Here is a 16,693-nt window from a genome sequence, read left to right on the forward strand (position 1 = left end):
AGAGTCTCACTTTGTCACCCTCAGTAGAGTGCTATGGTGTCATAGCTCACAGCAACCTCAAACTCTTGGGCACAAGTGATTCTCTTGCCTCAACCTCCCAAGTAGCTGGGACTCTAGGCACCTGCCACAATGCCTGGCTATTTTTAAAGATGAGGTCTTGTTGTAGCTCAGGCTGGTCTCAAACTCATGAGCTCAGGCAATCTGCCCACCTTGGCCTCCTAAAGTGCTGGGATTACAGGTGTGAGCCACCATGCCCAGACTTTGTTTTAAAGTTTTTTAAAGAGCATTCTGAATACCAACTCTTTGTTAATTATGTCTTTCTGTTTTATCACTTTCTTATTATTTTCTTCTGTCATCTTTTAATTGAATGAATTGATAATTTTAATGTACTAGGATATATCAATACTGTTTGGTTAGCAATTTGCTATGTCTTTTTTAAAAAAGAGATGGAGTCTCACTGTGTACCCAGGCTGACTCAAGTGATCTTTTTACCTCAACCTCCCGAGTAGCTGGGACTACAGGTGCATGCCACTGCACTCAGCTGTTGTCTTTTTCTTTTTCTTGAGACAGAGTCTTACTCTGTCACTGGGCGGAGTGCTGATTCGTCATCACAGCTCACAGAAACCTCAGACTCCTCAAACTCTTGGGCTCAAGCAGTCCTCTTGCCTCAGCCTCCTGAGTGGCTGGGACTACAGGTACATAACACCATGCCCAACTAGTTTTGCTCGTTTTTAGTAGAGACCAAGTCTCACTCTTGCTCATGTTGGTCTTGAACTCCTAAGCTCAAGCAATCCACCTACCTGTCTCAGCCTCCGAGAGTGCTAGGATTACAGTTGTGAGACACTGTACCCCGGCCTTGGTTGTGTTTTTTTAAAGGAATCATTCCCTATCACAAGCTTATGAGTATATTTTCTTATACTCTATTTCAAGTTCTGCTTTTTACATTATGTCTTTAATATTTGTAGAACTCTTCTTTATGTGTAGTATGAAGTAGGGATTGGTCTATTTTCCCACTATGGGTGGTCAGGTGTCTTCATGTTATTAGTCGAGTAGACTTTTTCCTGTCTCTGATATGTATCTGGGCTCCATAAGTAAGTGTGTGTGTGTGTGTGTGTGTGTGTGTGTGTGTGTGTGTTTCTAAGAGCTTTCTGTTATATTCCTTATGCCAGTTACCTGTCTCTGCATCAGCATTGTACATTTTAAATTTCAATAATTATTTTTAGGATTCAAATAAATTTTGGATCCAGTAATCAAAGGAGCTACTAAGTATTTTACAATATATTTATGAAGTTTCATAAAAATATAAAGTTGGCTGATTGATTCACTAAACAAAATTTTATCAAAGGATTCTAAATTTTATCTTTAGGATGCCAGGAAACAGCCAGGAAGCATACCAGGACCTGAAAATAAGGCAGAAACAACTCCCTTTCATGGATGTGTTATCTAGTGGAGGAAGGCAGACAGCAAACAAATAAAATTACGTCACTGCAGATAACGAGAAGAGCTACAATGAAAATTATGTAGGGCAAGGTCATAGAGTATAACTCTGAAGTGATAGGCACAAATCCTAAAAAATTGATCAATTGTGCCTCTATTAAAAATGTATTTCTCAGGGCAGTGCCTGTGGCTCAAAGGAGTAGGGCTCCAGCCCCATATGCCAGAGGTGGCGGGTTCAAACCCAGCACTGGCCCCCCAAAAAACTGGAAAAAACCAACAAAAAACCCCCTTAATTCTCAAAAAATACCATGAAGAAAGCAAAGGGCTTTTCTGAAGAGATGATATGTTAGCACAGGCAACAAATGAGAGGAGCCAGGAATGTGAAGATCTGAGTTGGGGGCATTTGAAGGAGAAGGAGCAAGAGACAGAGGCCATGAGGCTGGGGCAGGATGGCTTCTTCTGAGGACTACCAAGAAGGGCATCACGGCAGGCGCCGAAGGGGCTACAGGAGGATGGTGGAGAGTGAGGTGGGAAAGATAAGCAGGTGCCAGAATATGCTGAATCTTTAGGTCATGGATTTTATTGTACGCATAATGGAAAGCCATTGAGAATGTTTCTGATTTTAAAAGATTACTTGGGCTTCTATGTGGAAAATAAACTTTTACACAGCAGGAAGCAAGATGATAAGCTGGTAGAAATCTGCTGTTGTGGCCCAGTGGAAAAATAATGGTGGCTTAGATCAAGGTGGTAGTTGTGGAAGTGTGGAGAAGCAGTGGGAGTCCAGATAAAATTTGAAGGTAAAGTCAGGTTTCTCAAAGGAATAGGATGTGAGATCTAAGAGAGAAAAATCAGTGGCCTCATCGAAGGTTTTTGGCCTGAGAAAGTAGAGGGAGTGTTGGCACTGAGATGGAGGAGAGGCAGACTTGGAGGATACGCAGAATCAGGGATTATGTTCTAGATAAATCTGAGATGCCCCTAAACAATAGTGATGATTATGAGGCAGGCAGTTGGATGTGAGTTTAAGAGGAGATATTATAGCTGAATATATAGATTGAGGAGTCATTGGTCTGTAGATTTTTTTTTTTTTTACTCTGTGGTAAAATTAGTTTTTATACCTTGGATGAAAAGTGGAATTTTTTTTTTTGTAATTTTACTTTGAAATATAAAGAGCTAAAATATAATTTTGAAAGTTAGCACACTGGAAAACATTAAAGTAGTTTGGATTTAAAAGATGTGATAATGTGAATATGAAATTCTGGCTTAGTTGAAAAATGAAACTTAGAGTGAAGACTAAATCATTGATTTTTAAAATAAAAGTTTTTGTAGTCTGAAAGCAAAGAAACACACAGTGAAAGTGTGGGGGTCCTGGGGCACAGTGCACTCAATTTATTTGCCCTCCTCCTTCAGGGAGTGTTTTCCCTTTTTTATCCTCTCTGAAACTGGGCATTGCTTTCATGGATTAGTAGCTCGGGCAAATGGGTCAGAAACAGCCTCAAAGCACTGTATAAATTGATTTCTGGGGCAGCAAACTTTAAAGACACAGACTTTGGAAGCAAATGGTCCTGAGTTAGAATCATTCTCGTTATTTACTGCTTAGTCTTAGGGAAGGCAATCTCTGAACCCCTAGATTCCCCATCTCTAAAACAGATGGCATACTGACTTTTCATGAAAATTAGAAATTAGAGTAGAAATCCTAGTAAGTATAAAATATTGTTGTATATTCTAGTAATTTGTATTTTTCTGATTACTAATGAGGCTGTGAGTAACTTTTCGTATGTTTATCGATCATTGGTACTTCGTCTGTGAAATGGCTTTGTGTTTTGCTCATTGGTCTTGGGCAATATAAGGAGATAAAGCAAAATGCAAGGAGCACACTGAACCTTCAGTGCCTTTCATTATCATTGGATGTGTATTTTCATTTCTGTGTCTATACTTTGTATGTTTGATGCACACATACCTGTCGATTCTTCTTGGATTGATAGCAAACCAACATAAAAACAAAATGGTTATGTGAATTTATTTAAGTATGTAGTTGGTGAAATGAATAACCACTCAGGCCATTTCAGTCATAATTCTGTTCTGTGTTATTATCACATTATGTAAATCTGTGACTTTAGTATTGATTACTTTCTCTTCTTTCTTTGAGATGTTATAGCAAACAGTGAGGAAGCTCAACTTCTAACCCCAGGAAAGATGAGTCAGCGCCAAGGGAGAGAAGCTTATCCAACACCAACCAAAGATTTGCATCAGCCATCTCTTAGTCCAGCAAGTCCTCATAGCCAGGGTGAGAAGTTATGGTTTTCATATTTTGGACTTTTTTTCTTTTAAAGAACAAAGGGGTAATGACATTTTGTGTCTATCATAATTGTTTTCTTTGTAACTATTTGGTTTTCTGAGGTTTTTGGTGTATTTTATTTGGTTCATCCCTGATATTCTTTAATTGAGTATATTTTCCTTAAAAGACCTTTAATTTCTTATATTCCCCAACATACTTTCCTAGTTATACCATTCTTCTAATTTAGTGATTCTGTCATGCTTTTTGTATCTTGGTTCCTACGCTGTTAAAAATTATTGAAGACCCTAAAGAGCTTCTGTTTGTGTGAGTTATGTCTATTGATATTTACTGTATTGTATTTTAAAACAAATTAACAAATTTTTATTCACTTAAAATAAGAACAAACCCATTACATGTTGATACAAAATGTTATAATATTAAGAATTACTATGTTTCTCTCCCCTCAAAGCATTGATTGAGGTGGTTGGTGTTAGTTTATCTCAGGATTTCTTAACATTGATGTTTTGGCCTGTGTAATTCTTTGTTGTGGGGGACTGCCCTGTGCATTTACAGGATGCTTAGCAGTATCCCTGGCTTCTATGTATAGAGGCACTTTCCCTGGTTAAGGTGACCCGGAAATGACTTTAGATGATGTTGATGTCTCTTGAGGGACAAAATCATCCTTGATTGAAAACTATGGTGTTATAGTTTTTGCAAATCTCTTTAATGTATGGCTTTATAAAAGACAACCTGAATTTTTATATTTGCTTGTCCAGTCTCTTGTGATGTGATGATTTCATTAAAAAGTATGAGGTCTGACAATTAAGTTTGTGAACTGATCCTAGAAAAAGTGCTATATACCTCTTTGCTGAATATCACTACAGTCACCTTCAGGGTACTTCCCTTGAGAAGCTGTGCACTGATGCCAGTGCCTAGTCCACTCTTCAAAGCAACTCTTTTTTTCTTTAATGACTGTCAGAGCTGTGGTAAGAGATCTGACCATTAAGTTTACTAACTTTGCACTGTGTGCTTATGTTGGCAGCACTGTACAAACTACTCAGTAAGGTTTCAAAACCTTGATATATCAGGGTCTCACAACTGTATTTGTGTCAACATATGGTGGTTATCTTGCTGATTGATGTTCATTATTGTAGCATGTTTTTGTGTGCCATACAACAATAGCTTTGATACTCATTACAGAAAAAGAGTTACAAAATTGCTCATGATTGAGGGGTGAACTAGGTGCTGGCATTGGTGCGTGGCTTCCTAAAGGGAGTAATTAAGAAGGTAACCGTAGTGATATTCAGCAGTAAGGTATATAGCATTTTTTCTAGGATGAGTTCATCAACCAAATCGACAGACCACATATGAATAAAATCTGGCTTCATACATAGATGTAGTTAGAAAAGGGGGATTATATTATTAGCTTTTGTACATAATAGTTAGGTATTCTTTGATAATATACCAAAACTTGACAAATAGTACAACTGTTTCTTGAATGTTAGTTGCAATATGGAATCTGAAACTATACCAATACACTTTTCATACTCTGTTAAATTAAAATTCAGATTAGTCTATTGTGAATTTTGAATGGGTCTTTCCTCATTAGTCACTTAGAAAATATTTTTTCACTGACTTAGGCAGATCTTTCAAGTTGCTTAGGCTGGTCTCAAGTGTTGACACATCTAAAACAACAATACAGAGAAGTGCTTCATGCAAACTTTTCTCTTGTTGCACAGAATATTCTAATCATGTGTACCGAAAGTTCAAGATTAATAATTTTTACTGCTTCATCAAGGACTTTTATTAGTGAAACTGACATTATTTTACTGTGAGTTCACGATCATGAAGAATTGAGTGCCAGTAGCTACAGTTGGTGCCTCTGCCTTGATTTTTGCTAAGGTACAGGTCTTTTGACTTAACATTGCTTTTGCACTGTTAGTGGAAATGACAGCATAATGGAAAAGTATTAGGAGATTGGTTTTGACCTTGTAGACCCTCTGCAAGGGTCTTGGGGACTCCCAGAGGTTCATGGATTGCACTTTCTAATTCATAATTGATCATTTTGTTCAGTGGATTCTGCTACGCAGCTGAAGTTTGTCTAATGAAATGTTCTGAATTCACCTGTGCGTATTACCAATCTCTGCAGTGGAAGGACTTTGGCTTGTAAAACCGAGAACTTAAATTTGGTGTTTGAAAGCCAGTATGTATTTAGGTTTGTTGAGTATTTTTTAGAATTAAACTTAGAGTCCTAATGATCATTGTGTGTCAGGTTTTGGTCTTGTAACTATGACTTATTCATTGAAAGTAGGCTTTAGTAACTTTTAAAAAAATGAATACTAACTGGTAAATAGTAAATTACATGATCATTTTCTGCTCTGTATCAATGGAAAATGTTTTTCTGGTCATGTCTTAGATGGAAACACTTTTATATAGCATTGTGGGAACTATAAACGTTTTATATAACAAGGTGAAAGTAGTTGCTATTTTAACATTTATTGCTTAGTTTTTAAACATATTTTTGGACATTAGCATTTTTGTTGCCAAAATGCTTTTATGAAGACCCCCAAAACCCCAAAATGGATTTATGATACATACTCTGGTATAAATAAGCTTAAGATAAATTTTAGAAAGATAGAACTGCCTTGGGTCCCGTTCTGTGCTCTAGAATTTTGACTGTAATCGATATGGTTCATCTGACTCATGTGTCTGTGCGCTAGAATATTAGAATCTGAGTTCTTTAAACTTAACGAACCAACAAGAGGGTTAGTTACTAATAGTTGTAACTGCTCTGTCTATCATAAACATTTTCAAACAAACAGGGAAGTTGAGAGGAGATTACAGTGACTACTGATATACCCACTGTGTAGATTTAAGAAATTTTTAACATTTTGTTGCATTTGTTTGATTTATTTGGAGGTGAAATATTTAGAGTGAGTTATAGTACTCATGATGTTATACTCCCATATACTTAGTGTATCTCTGAAAAGTAATCACATTTTCCTTTTAAAAATTAATGAATTTAGGGCGATGCCTGTGGCTCAGTGGGTAGGGTGCTGGCCCCATGTACCAAGGGCGGCAGGTTCAAACCTGGCCCTGGCCAAACTGGAACAACAACAACAAAAAGAAAATAGCCGGGCATTGTGGCAGGCACCTGTAGACCCAGCTACTCGGGAGGCTGAGGCAAGATAATCACTTAAGCCTAAGAGTTGGAGGTCGCTGTGAGTTACGATTCCCCAGTACTCTACCGAGGGTGACAACATAAGACTCTGTCTCAAAAATAAAAAATAAAAGTTAAAAAAAAAAAGTAATGAATTTATTTATTTTGAGGCAACATCTCATAGGCTAGAGTGCAGTGGCATCATCATAGGTCACAGCAACCTCAAATTCCTGGGCTCAAGTGATCCCTCTGAGTCACCATCCTGAATAGCGGGGGGATGGTACATGCCTGGCGGTGATACATCCCATAGATAAAGAGACATTTACTTTTGAGGGAGACAGGGTCTCACTATGTTGCTCAGGCTGGTCTCAAACTCCTAGCCTCAAGTAAAGTGTTGGAACCACAGGCTTGAGCCACTGTGCCTGGCCTCAGTACATTTTGTTACATAACTCTTAAGTCCTTTTTAACATCTGTCCAGTTAATGATAATTGCTTAACCTAATACCTGGTTCAGATTTGAATTTCCCTAGTTGTCCCCAGGTTTTTTTCAGGATTGTTGAAACTAAATAAGATTCACACGTCATATTTGGTTATGTCATTCCATCTTTTATCCTTCAGCATATCCTTTTTTAATTTTTGTTTTCTTTTGTGCCTTTGACTATTTTAAGAAACTGGGCCTGTGGCTTGTAGAATGTTTGACTTTTTGGATTTGTTTGATTGCTTCATTGCAGTATTGTTCAGTTTGTTTCTCTACTGTATTTTTTGTAAACTGGAATTTAAATGCAAAGGGTTGATGATATCTAGGCTGAACATTTGTGGCAAAAATGCTTTGAAAGGAGTGTGTAGTACAGGCAGTGCCCAGGTTACGAACGTGCACGATAGGTTCTGCAGGTTTGTTCTTAAGTTAAATTCATATGTTGTAACAAGTACATTTACCTATGACTTGTGATAGCCCCTGTGTGTAAGTGTGAGTAGTATGTCAGTCGGATATTTGTAACTTAGAGACTACCTGTGCTTTGCGCTGCATTACGTGGGAATTCACTTGGTATATTCTTTTCCCACCGCTAGTAGTATGAGACTGATCGGTGGGTTCGGGTGGCAACAGCCTGATTCTCTTCTTTGAAAACTGCATCTTCCCTTATGACTTGTAAGTAAAAATGGAGATGAAGTATTTGGCACCCTGCAAATATCCTGTTCTCCATCAACTTTTTACCAAAAGATGTTCATAAGCTTTGATGATCATTAACTGAATCAGTTGTAGTGTCAGGAGTTGAAAAATGATGATTTTCTAAATTCTAGCATACTTTTTACATTTCATAGTGAAATATTTCTGTAGAGAAGAGATCTTTAGGGTTAATTGGTAAATGTTGAAGGATAGTTCCTGTGGGAAAGTTAGGATAAATGGGTAGTTGTTACCTGCTAAGTACCATTTTTTAGATTATAGAGATGATGTAAAGTCTATTTCTAGTGTTGACAACCCTTTTTGTCTTTTAGGTTTTTTAAATGTCATGAAGAACTCATACATTTTTGTATTTCATTATGTTTTAGTCATTAATATTACAATGATATGAAAGATAATATTTAGGGCAGTGCCTGTGGCTCAGTGGGTAGGGCGCCGGCCCCATGTGCCAGAGGTAGTGGGCTCAAACCCAGCCCCAGCCAAAAACTGAAAAAAAAAAAAAAAAAAAATAGCCAGGCATTGTGGCAGGCACCCGTAGTCCCAGCTACTTGGGAGGCTGAGGCAAGAGAATCGCCTAAGCCCAGAAGTTGGAGGTTGCCATGAGCTGTGTTGACACCACCACACTCTACCAAGGGCGATAAAGTGAGACTCTGTCTCTACAAAAAAAAAAAAAAAAAGAAATCTGTGCCCACCTTCATGTAACCAAGCACATTTTCTGTGCTTTCTTTTAGAAGGTTTATTGTGTCAAGCTCTGAATTTTCTTTTCATTTCCATTCTTACTATCACCGTCTTTGATGGGGTCTTTATCATTTCATACCTGCGTAGTACCAAAGCCTTCTGACTGTTGTTAGGACCTTGCTCTCCAGTATACCAGGTTCATCTTTATTAAAAAGACAACCAAACAAAAAATTGTTTTGTATTTTAGTGAGATAATGATGAAACTGGGGTTCTTACAACTGTGAATGGCCAGAGAACACATGGATCCTCTGTGGGAAATAAGATGAATAAAGAAAAATAAAAAACTATAAATGAAAATACCATTTTTTATTATTCAAACTTGTTTAATGCCTGCATTTATGTCACTCCCATTCTCAAAAAGGCAGAATGGCTTTCTGTTGCCTAGGGCACGTCTGGCTGTGTCTGAGAATCACCTGAGCACATTGCTTAGATACAGATTCCACTCCACCCTCTCAGAATCTCTGGGGGAGCTCAGTAGCATGTGAGTCTATAAAGCTCTCCAACATTTGGACTAGTAAGTGGAAAACAGTAATTAAGAGCATAAATCGCAGCCTCTGTAATCTTGGTAGTCAAGGCTAAAGTCTTAGTTTACCTGATTTTACTCTTAACATTTCCTCTTGTGTTTCTCACTGCTGTGGACCTGGCTCGGTGGCTTTCTTTACTCTTTTCTCCAGCAAGACAGTTCTTGTATTTGCCCTGGTCTTCAACTGTGTGTTATTGTCTTTGTCTGTTCCCCTTACTGATCTAGATACTTTTTATTCTTTTTAAAAAAAATTTTTTTAATACTTTTCCTTCTCAAAGATAAAGTTTAGATGTCTTCTCTTTAATAAAATTTTTCTTAGGTGATACTGTTATCTGAATTTTTTAAATTCTCATGTCTCTGCTTTTGGGATTTCGTAATGTGCAGCTTTATGTTGTTATTATAAAATGTATGTATGATCTGTCCAATAAGCAGTTTCATAAAGAGCATTCGATGCTTAAATTACACGTATAGTAAGTGGCTTATTGCTACCATTGATTTAAGATTTTCATCCATCCTTGTTTTCTGGCTGATTCTCCTTCATGCATATTGATTCATAGCAACTTAATGTGGTCCTCATCCCTTCAAAACAATTCTTAGGATTTTTTGCAGTATGGTTTCCTTCAATCATTTCAAGCTTGTTTGTTTTTTAATAGCTGGAAAAACTGACTCTCCTCAAATAAACCCATACACATTAAGATGATTTTTTATTTCTTATATATTTAGCTGATGGTGGTGAGTCACATTCTTCCCAAACTTGTATATTTGTCAGATTTTTTCCTTATCCAAAGGCTTGTATCAGTTTACTTCAAAATAGTTTTAACTTACCCACGATTACAGTGACGTGAATAGAATGGATTTGTTTTATGCTGACTTGTTTGAGCTTAACATATATCATTTGTTTGTCAAGGAAGACAGGTATGTAGCTTAATTAGGCTTGTTTTTTTCTTTTCCTCCTCTAAAGTAAGGACAATGTCAAAGGACCTGAGAGACGAGACCAGCTTATCTCATGGGTAGATACTCTATTCCCTCTGAGATTGTTATCCAAGCTTCATGAGATACTATAGCCTATAGCTCCCCTTTCATTCTTGATTGTAAAAAAGCTGTTTTATATGTTACATTTTTTCAAACCCTCTTTCAGTTGTAGTGCTTTGTGAGAGAATGTGAGTCTTGCTTTGCCAACACTTGAATGAATCCACTTTAAACTTGCTATTAAAAGCTTAAAATTTTGAAACGTTTAAAAGTTGTACCTACTTATTGCTTGGTTGAGATAGGCTTGAATTAAATGTCTGTTGTTAGCTTCCTAACTTCTCTTAGACCTGCCAGGCACCTTCACTTCAAATGTTCTGGCATCACTAAAAACGACATATTCACAACCCAGTAGAAAATGTCAAAGTAAAGGGGGATTTTCTCTGGTACACAGTTTACTAGTGGGAAGGTGCACCAGATTTCCCAGGGTGATAGTGCGTGCTAGACATTGCTGGCATAATCGCAGTTCACTAACACAGAGAACCTTCATTTAAGTGGTTCACAGCTGAAAGGAGACCTAAAGTCACTTTCCTCCATGAATCGAAGTAATTCCTCCTTTCTTGGTAAGACATTTTTAGGATCAATTCTAAACATACACACATAACAAATATTACGTAACAAATATTATGTTTGTATTTGTTTTTTAATATAAGTTAATATTTCAGGAAAATTGCTTTGCCTGAAAGAGGACTTGTATTTATTCCCACCTCCCAAAAGGCTTCTGCTTCTGTTTCCAACCATAGTTTGTTTTCTAGAAAGAGTAAAAATTAGAGCTTATGCAATTTTCTGAGTTTTTGAATCCTTAATACATTAGGATTTCAAGTTATTTCTTAAGACTTGACTTTTCTGTTTTGAAATCTTTGGATTCTAGTAGTTGGTTCATAGAACTATGAAAAATAATAAAAAGATAAAATATTTGGTAAATTTAAAAAATTAATAACATTTTTAAAATCTGTTATGAAATGTTACAGTATCTATATTCAGCTGTTCCTATGCTTCTACATGGGAAACTGAAATACTTTCAAAGCATTTATTAAAAAGTACAAATGAATAATTTAGCTTTGTTTTAAGTATATTTACAAAGATGAAGGAAATTTTATTCTTGCCAGGCCTTATTAATTGTTTTTCTAACAAAGAGGAAAGATGAAACTTAAGAATACTAAAGGACGTTTTTTCCCTAAAAATTATACATGTATATATTTAATTTTTATTTTTAACTTAAGATAGTGTTAAGGATTATCAAACATTACCTGTGCTAGTTTCTCAGCTCTATTGGGATTTAACTTTCTTTATTTTGAAAACTGGAAGGATTGAGATTTCCTCCTTAGCAAGAGTCGTAAAAATTTTATCTGTAAAGTTGACTACTGTTATTTTCTTTTTCTTATTTGAGGCATGGAGAAGTAGGCCTTACTACTTTCTTTTACATATATGTTAATATCTGTATAATTTAGCAAGTAATATTTATATAATTTATGAGAGACAAACAGTAGCTTCATAGAAATTTTTGTTTGCATTTTCTTTGGTTGATATAACTTGAAACAGATAAATTCTATTTAAGAATGAAACAGTGACATTTTAGCAAGTTTATCTCCAGGTGAAAGAAGAATGTTTGGTAGAGTCTCCTGGGGAGTGCAGGATTTTCCAAGGGTCTCCTTTGTCAAACTGGCTTTTATTTATCTTGTTTGTACATAATTCTGTACTAGAAAGCAAGAAGAAACCAAAGATGCTAGATACCTCAGCTTCTGTTTTCCTGAGTTTAATTTGTAATTGGGAAATTTAGGAAAATAAGTAGAGAAACATTATAAGGGAACATGAAAACATAACATGACAAAGTATTTAGACAAAATCTTCTTAAGTAAGAACATCAAAATGCTGAGTGAAATGTTTTAGGAAATTTAAAGTGCAGTGAACTGTTATTACAATAAAGGACTTAATGGGGGTCAGAATTATTGAGAAAGTTGAACTTAGAGAAGAGATGAGCTCTGGAGCCCATGTTTATCCCGCTAACTCCTTCCTAATTGCCTAAAGCTTGGCTTTTAACAAGAGGAGAGTCAAAGACTGTGGCCCATTAATGATGGAAATTGGACTGGGGGCCTCTCCTCCTAGAATGAGAAGTCCTGAAGGCAGCACACCTACTCACCTGGGAAGCAAGCCTGTGGAGGGAGACCATGGTGTATTTGCCTGTCTCAGTCATGATTTGGGATGAAATGAGGGGACAGGAGAATCTTCCTGGGGAAATCCTAAGCACAAGCACATAGTTATGTGGGTTTAGATCAGAATTCATACTCTGTGTCGTAAACACCTCTTAGTTAACTTTGAAGCAATGTTGGGTTATTAGTATACACAGTTGCCTAGAAGAATCTAAATTCTCTTTAGAGAAGAGTGTTTTAAACCTCAAAAAATTACATGGGAGTTCAAAACTAAAAATGAGTAAATCCCAATTAAAGCAACAATAAGATACTATTATGTACCTACTAGAATGACAAAAATGACAACACTTAATGCTGGCAAAGATGTAAAGCAGCTAGTAAGTAACAAGCTGCTATCAGAGAGAAACCACCCTTGTGAAGTTAGAACCAGAACAAATCCCCACATAGACCCATCTGTATGTATAAGTCTGTAACAGTTGGAATTATCAGTTATGGAATATAATTTAATGGCTGAGGGCAATATTGAAAGAGAGAATGCTGAGAACATTTCAGATTTCATTGACAATAGTAAGGAAGCCCACAAGTCCCAAGCAGGAAATCCAAAAATAGTACATCTTAGTGCTCGTGTTTGACAAGAAAGAAGCCTGAAACATAATTAATCCTTTAGCTTAGTGAGAAAAAGAAAAATAGAATAAATCCAAAGTGGACATAAGCAAAAAATACAAAGAATAAGTTAGTTAAAATAGATGCAGTGAGACCAAGAAAGGCAGCATTGATTGTTTGAAATGGCTAATAAGTTTGGCAAGCTTAAGAGGGGAAAAAGAAATAACCAGGAATGAAAATGGGGACATAAGTAAAGATACAAGCAGATGTTTAAAAGAAAATATTATATAAACAACTTCATTTTCAAATATATTGGCTTAAAGTTGTTAACAAATTTCTAGAAAAATGCCACGTCCCCAAACTGATAAGTAATTAGGAATTCTAGTGATTAGTGTGAGTAGTATGTCAGTCGGATATAATTACTAACCTAATTAATACTATAGATTACTTTTACAGAGAAAACATGAAACCCAGATAGGTTTACAAATAAGTTCTACCAAGCATTTAGGGAAAAAAATTCAGTCTCACATTAGTACTGTATTTTATTAATTCTGAAAAACACTCTTCCCCTGACACATACATTCTGTCATCTCTGAAATTGAGTTGAACCTTTAATTGATAGTGTTTTATGTCTCTGTTGGTCATTGTTATTGTTAAATACTTTTGTATCATCTCTGAACTTGGGATGTGTGTTGCACATCTTCTATTTGCCATCAGTCTCTCCACCTCCCCTCATGATTTGTGACCTCTCTGAAGTCACGGATGTAGCCAGTAGCTGATGACATTTTGTCATCAGTTCTGCTGTAGAATTGATAAAGCAGAAAAAGAAACATTTCCTAAATGAGGCTTGTGTATCAAAAGCAGACAAGGACATTGCAGGAAGGAAAAATTACATGACATTCTTGCTCATAAACCTAGATGCAGAAATTCCAAAATTAGTAGCAAATAGAAGAATCTAGTAGATAAGCATTGTAACCACATTAAGGTTGTTACAGGAATGCAGAAATGGGTTTGATGTTAGAAAATCTATGATTTTTCACTTAACATTTTAACAAATTAAAGAAGAAATATTATGTCATTATCCCACTCATAAAACATTAAAAAAATCTTAATATCCATTCAGTGTAAAAACTCTTAGCAAAATAGGCATAGTAGAGTTTTCTCAACCTTGTGAGGTTAGAATCCACAACAAGTAAAAGGAATGTACTATCTACGCTTCATTTCAGCATTGTACTTAAAATTTAGCCAGTGGATAAGGCTAAAAAAAAGTAAAGGAAGAAACAAATTCTTTGTAGCTGATATAATTTTCTATACATTTTTCCCCTTTAACATATACATTATTAAAATATTAAGTTACTGGATATATATTGACTGCAATTTGACATATCAATAACGAATGGGTTAGCAAGATGCAGTTCCGAAAATACTACTTAAAATAACAGAAAATAAGTCTAACATGAGATGTGGAATATCCTTATACAGGAAAGTATCATAAAACACTAAGATTATTTCTTATAAATCCGGTATGTCTATGATAGGAAATTCAATATTCAGGTGTCACTTTACATTGATTTTTTTTTTTAGGTTCGGTGCATTTTGAATCCATATCACAACAGGATTTTTTCAAAGTATTTAATAAGGTCATTCTTAACTTTCTGGGGGAGAACAAAAGGCACAGAAAAGTCAGCACACTCCTGAAGAAGCAGAACCAGGCGAGGAAGTAGAAGGAGACTCTCTTTACCAGTTTTTTAGTACTTACTTTAACAGTCTAGTAAATGAGACAGAAGATGCTTGTGCTGGAATAGAGAGCGATCAGAACCAACAGAGACTTAGAAACAGATCAAAGTATATATGGAAATTTAATATATGACAGATTACTCAGTAGTTTTGTGAAAGTTGGAAATTTGAGGAAACCATATGAGGGGAAAAAAAGGAAATAGATCTGTGTGCTACCATACACAAAATCAGTTCCAGATGAAGTAAATGTGAAAGATAAATCTTTAAAACTTTATTGAAAACCATTTCAATAACCTTGGAGGAAAGAAGAAAAGATTTCAACAAGACCAAAAACAGAAACTGAAAAAAAAGACTGAGAGATTCTACCTCATTGAAATTAAGAACATCTGTTCATCAAAAATATAAAAAGAGGAAGAAATGAATTGCAGTGTGTGTAACTGAAAAGGGTTAATATCCAGAAAAAGTAAAGTATTTCTAGGGTTTAACCAAAAAGATGAAAGTCCACCAGAAAGATGTCCAAAAGATATGAATAAATATTTCATAGATAAGGTAACATGAATGGCCAATAATTCTGAACATCATTAGAAATTTCCAAAGGTAATTAATAACAATGAATTGCTAATTCATACCCACAACGAATTGCTATTTCATACCCACCCACTGCATCAACAAAAATTTCAAAGTATAACAATTACAGTTGTCTGGAAGGCTGTGGAAAAATATGAATTCTCATTTACAACTGATAGAAGTATGCATTGGTGGAACCCTTTTTGAAAAATGGTTTGGCATTACATAGTTAAAGATGTACGTACCCTAATCCCTATATTTATACTCCTTCATATATTCGGGACCTAGCAAAAATTGTTTGTAATAGGAAAAAAAAAAAACCCTAGGAAAATTCAAATATTTGTCATGAATATTAAATATATTCCCACAGTAAACTATTATACAGTAATGAAATGAATGACTTAAAGCCACATGGAAGAATATACAAATTAGAGTTCGTGTAGTATGATGACATTTATGTAAAGTTTAAAAGTAAAATGGACCAATGATTGTATGGGGATAAATGTGTAATAAAACAGTGGAATGAGTGAAACAGACAGTTGTTAATTGTGGCTGGAAGGGAGGGAGCTGCAGTGAGGTGCATGTGGGCACCTTCAAAGGTACGTGCAATGCTCTTTTCAGTTGGTTGTAAGTATGAAGGTTTTCATTTTTTATTAATGTTGTTTATAGTGTACATGTTAGATATACTCTTGTGCATATCATGTTTAAAATAAAATGAAATAATCTTTCCAATATGTGGTATTTAATGTGAATTGGTGGAGATTCTGAATTAAAGGTTTTTTAGAAAATATGTCTTATACCAAGATGAAAACTCTCATAACAGTGTCACAATTTCTAGGGGGAACTTTTGCTGGTCCATGTGAATTTAGGAGCTATGAGTTTATCATTTACAATGTGAAGGGATTGTGAGCATGGGGTAAAGATGAGATTTTGTTTGTTTGTTTGTTTTTGAGACAGGGTCTCACTTTGTTACCAAGGATGGTGGCTTACTGCAGCCTCCCATCTTGGCCTCCCAGGTAGCTAAGATTACAAGGCTGGAAACACTGTGCCTGTCAAGAAAATTCTTTTATTCCTGGGTAAAATAATGAAATTAATTGGAAATATGGTTGCAATCATGGAACCAAAATAGCTTCTTAAGGATCTTGTTAGGTTCATCATTAGGAAATTTCTGGAGTATAGCAGCCAATAAAGTTATTAACATTTGTCCAGCTTCAAAGCCTTGAATGTTGGTAGAGTCTCTGATGGGTAAGTATTATGCAGGCATAAGCATCACAATATAAACATTAACTAGGAAAAGC

The 16,693-nt window shown here is 35.7% G+C and overlaps 1 protein-coding gene across 1 annotated transcript in view; it reads left to right on the top strand.

Annotated features, from left to right (window-relative positions):
- The window catches only part of OSBPL8 (oxysterol binding protein like 8), a 159,803-nt gene that overhangs the window by 80,863 nt on the left and 62,247 nt on the right, over positions 1-16,693 (top strand). Inside the window, exon 5 of the mRNA XM_023509243.1 lies at positions 3,584-3,721. Coding sequence (XP_023365011.1) covers positions 3,584-3,721 — 138 coding nt within the window. The remainder of the gene's footprint in view (positions 1-3,583; positions 3,722-16,693) is intronic.

This window comes from Otolemur garnettii, unplaced genomic scaffold, assembly GCF_000181295.1.
Source record: "Otolemur garnettii isolate 467f Iridium unplaced genomic scaffold, OtoGar3 scaffold00007, whole genome shotgun sequence".
Lineage (NCBI taxonomy): Eukaryota > Metazoa > Chordata > Mammalia > Primates > Galagidae > Otolemur > Otolemur garnettii.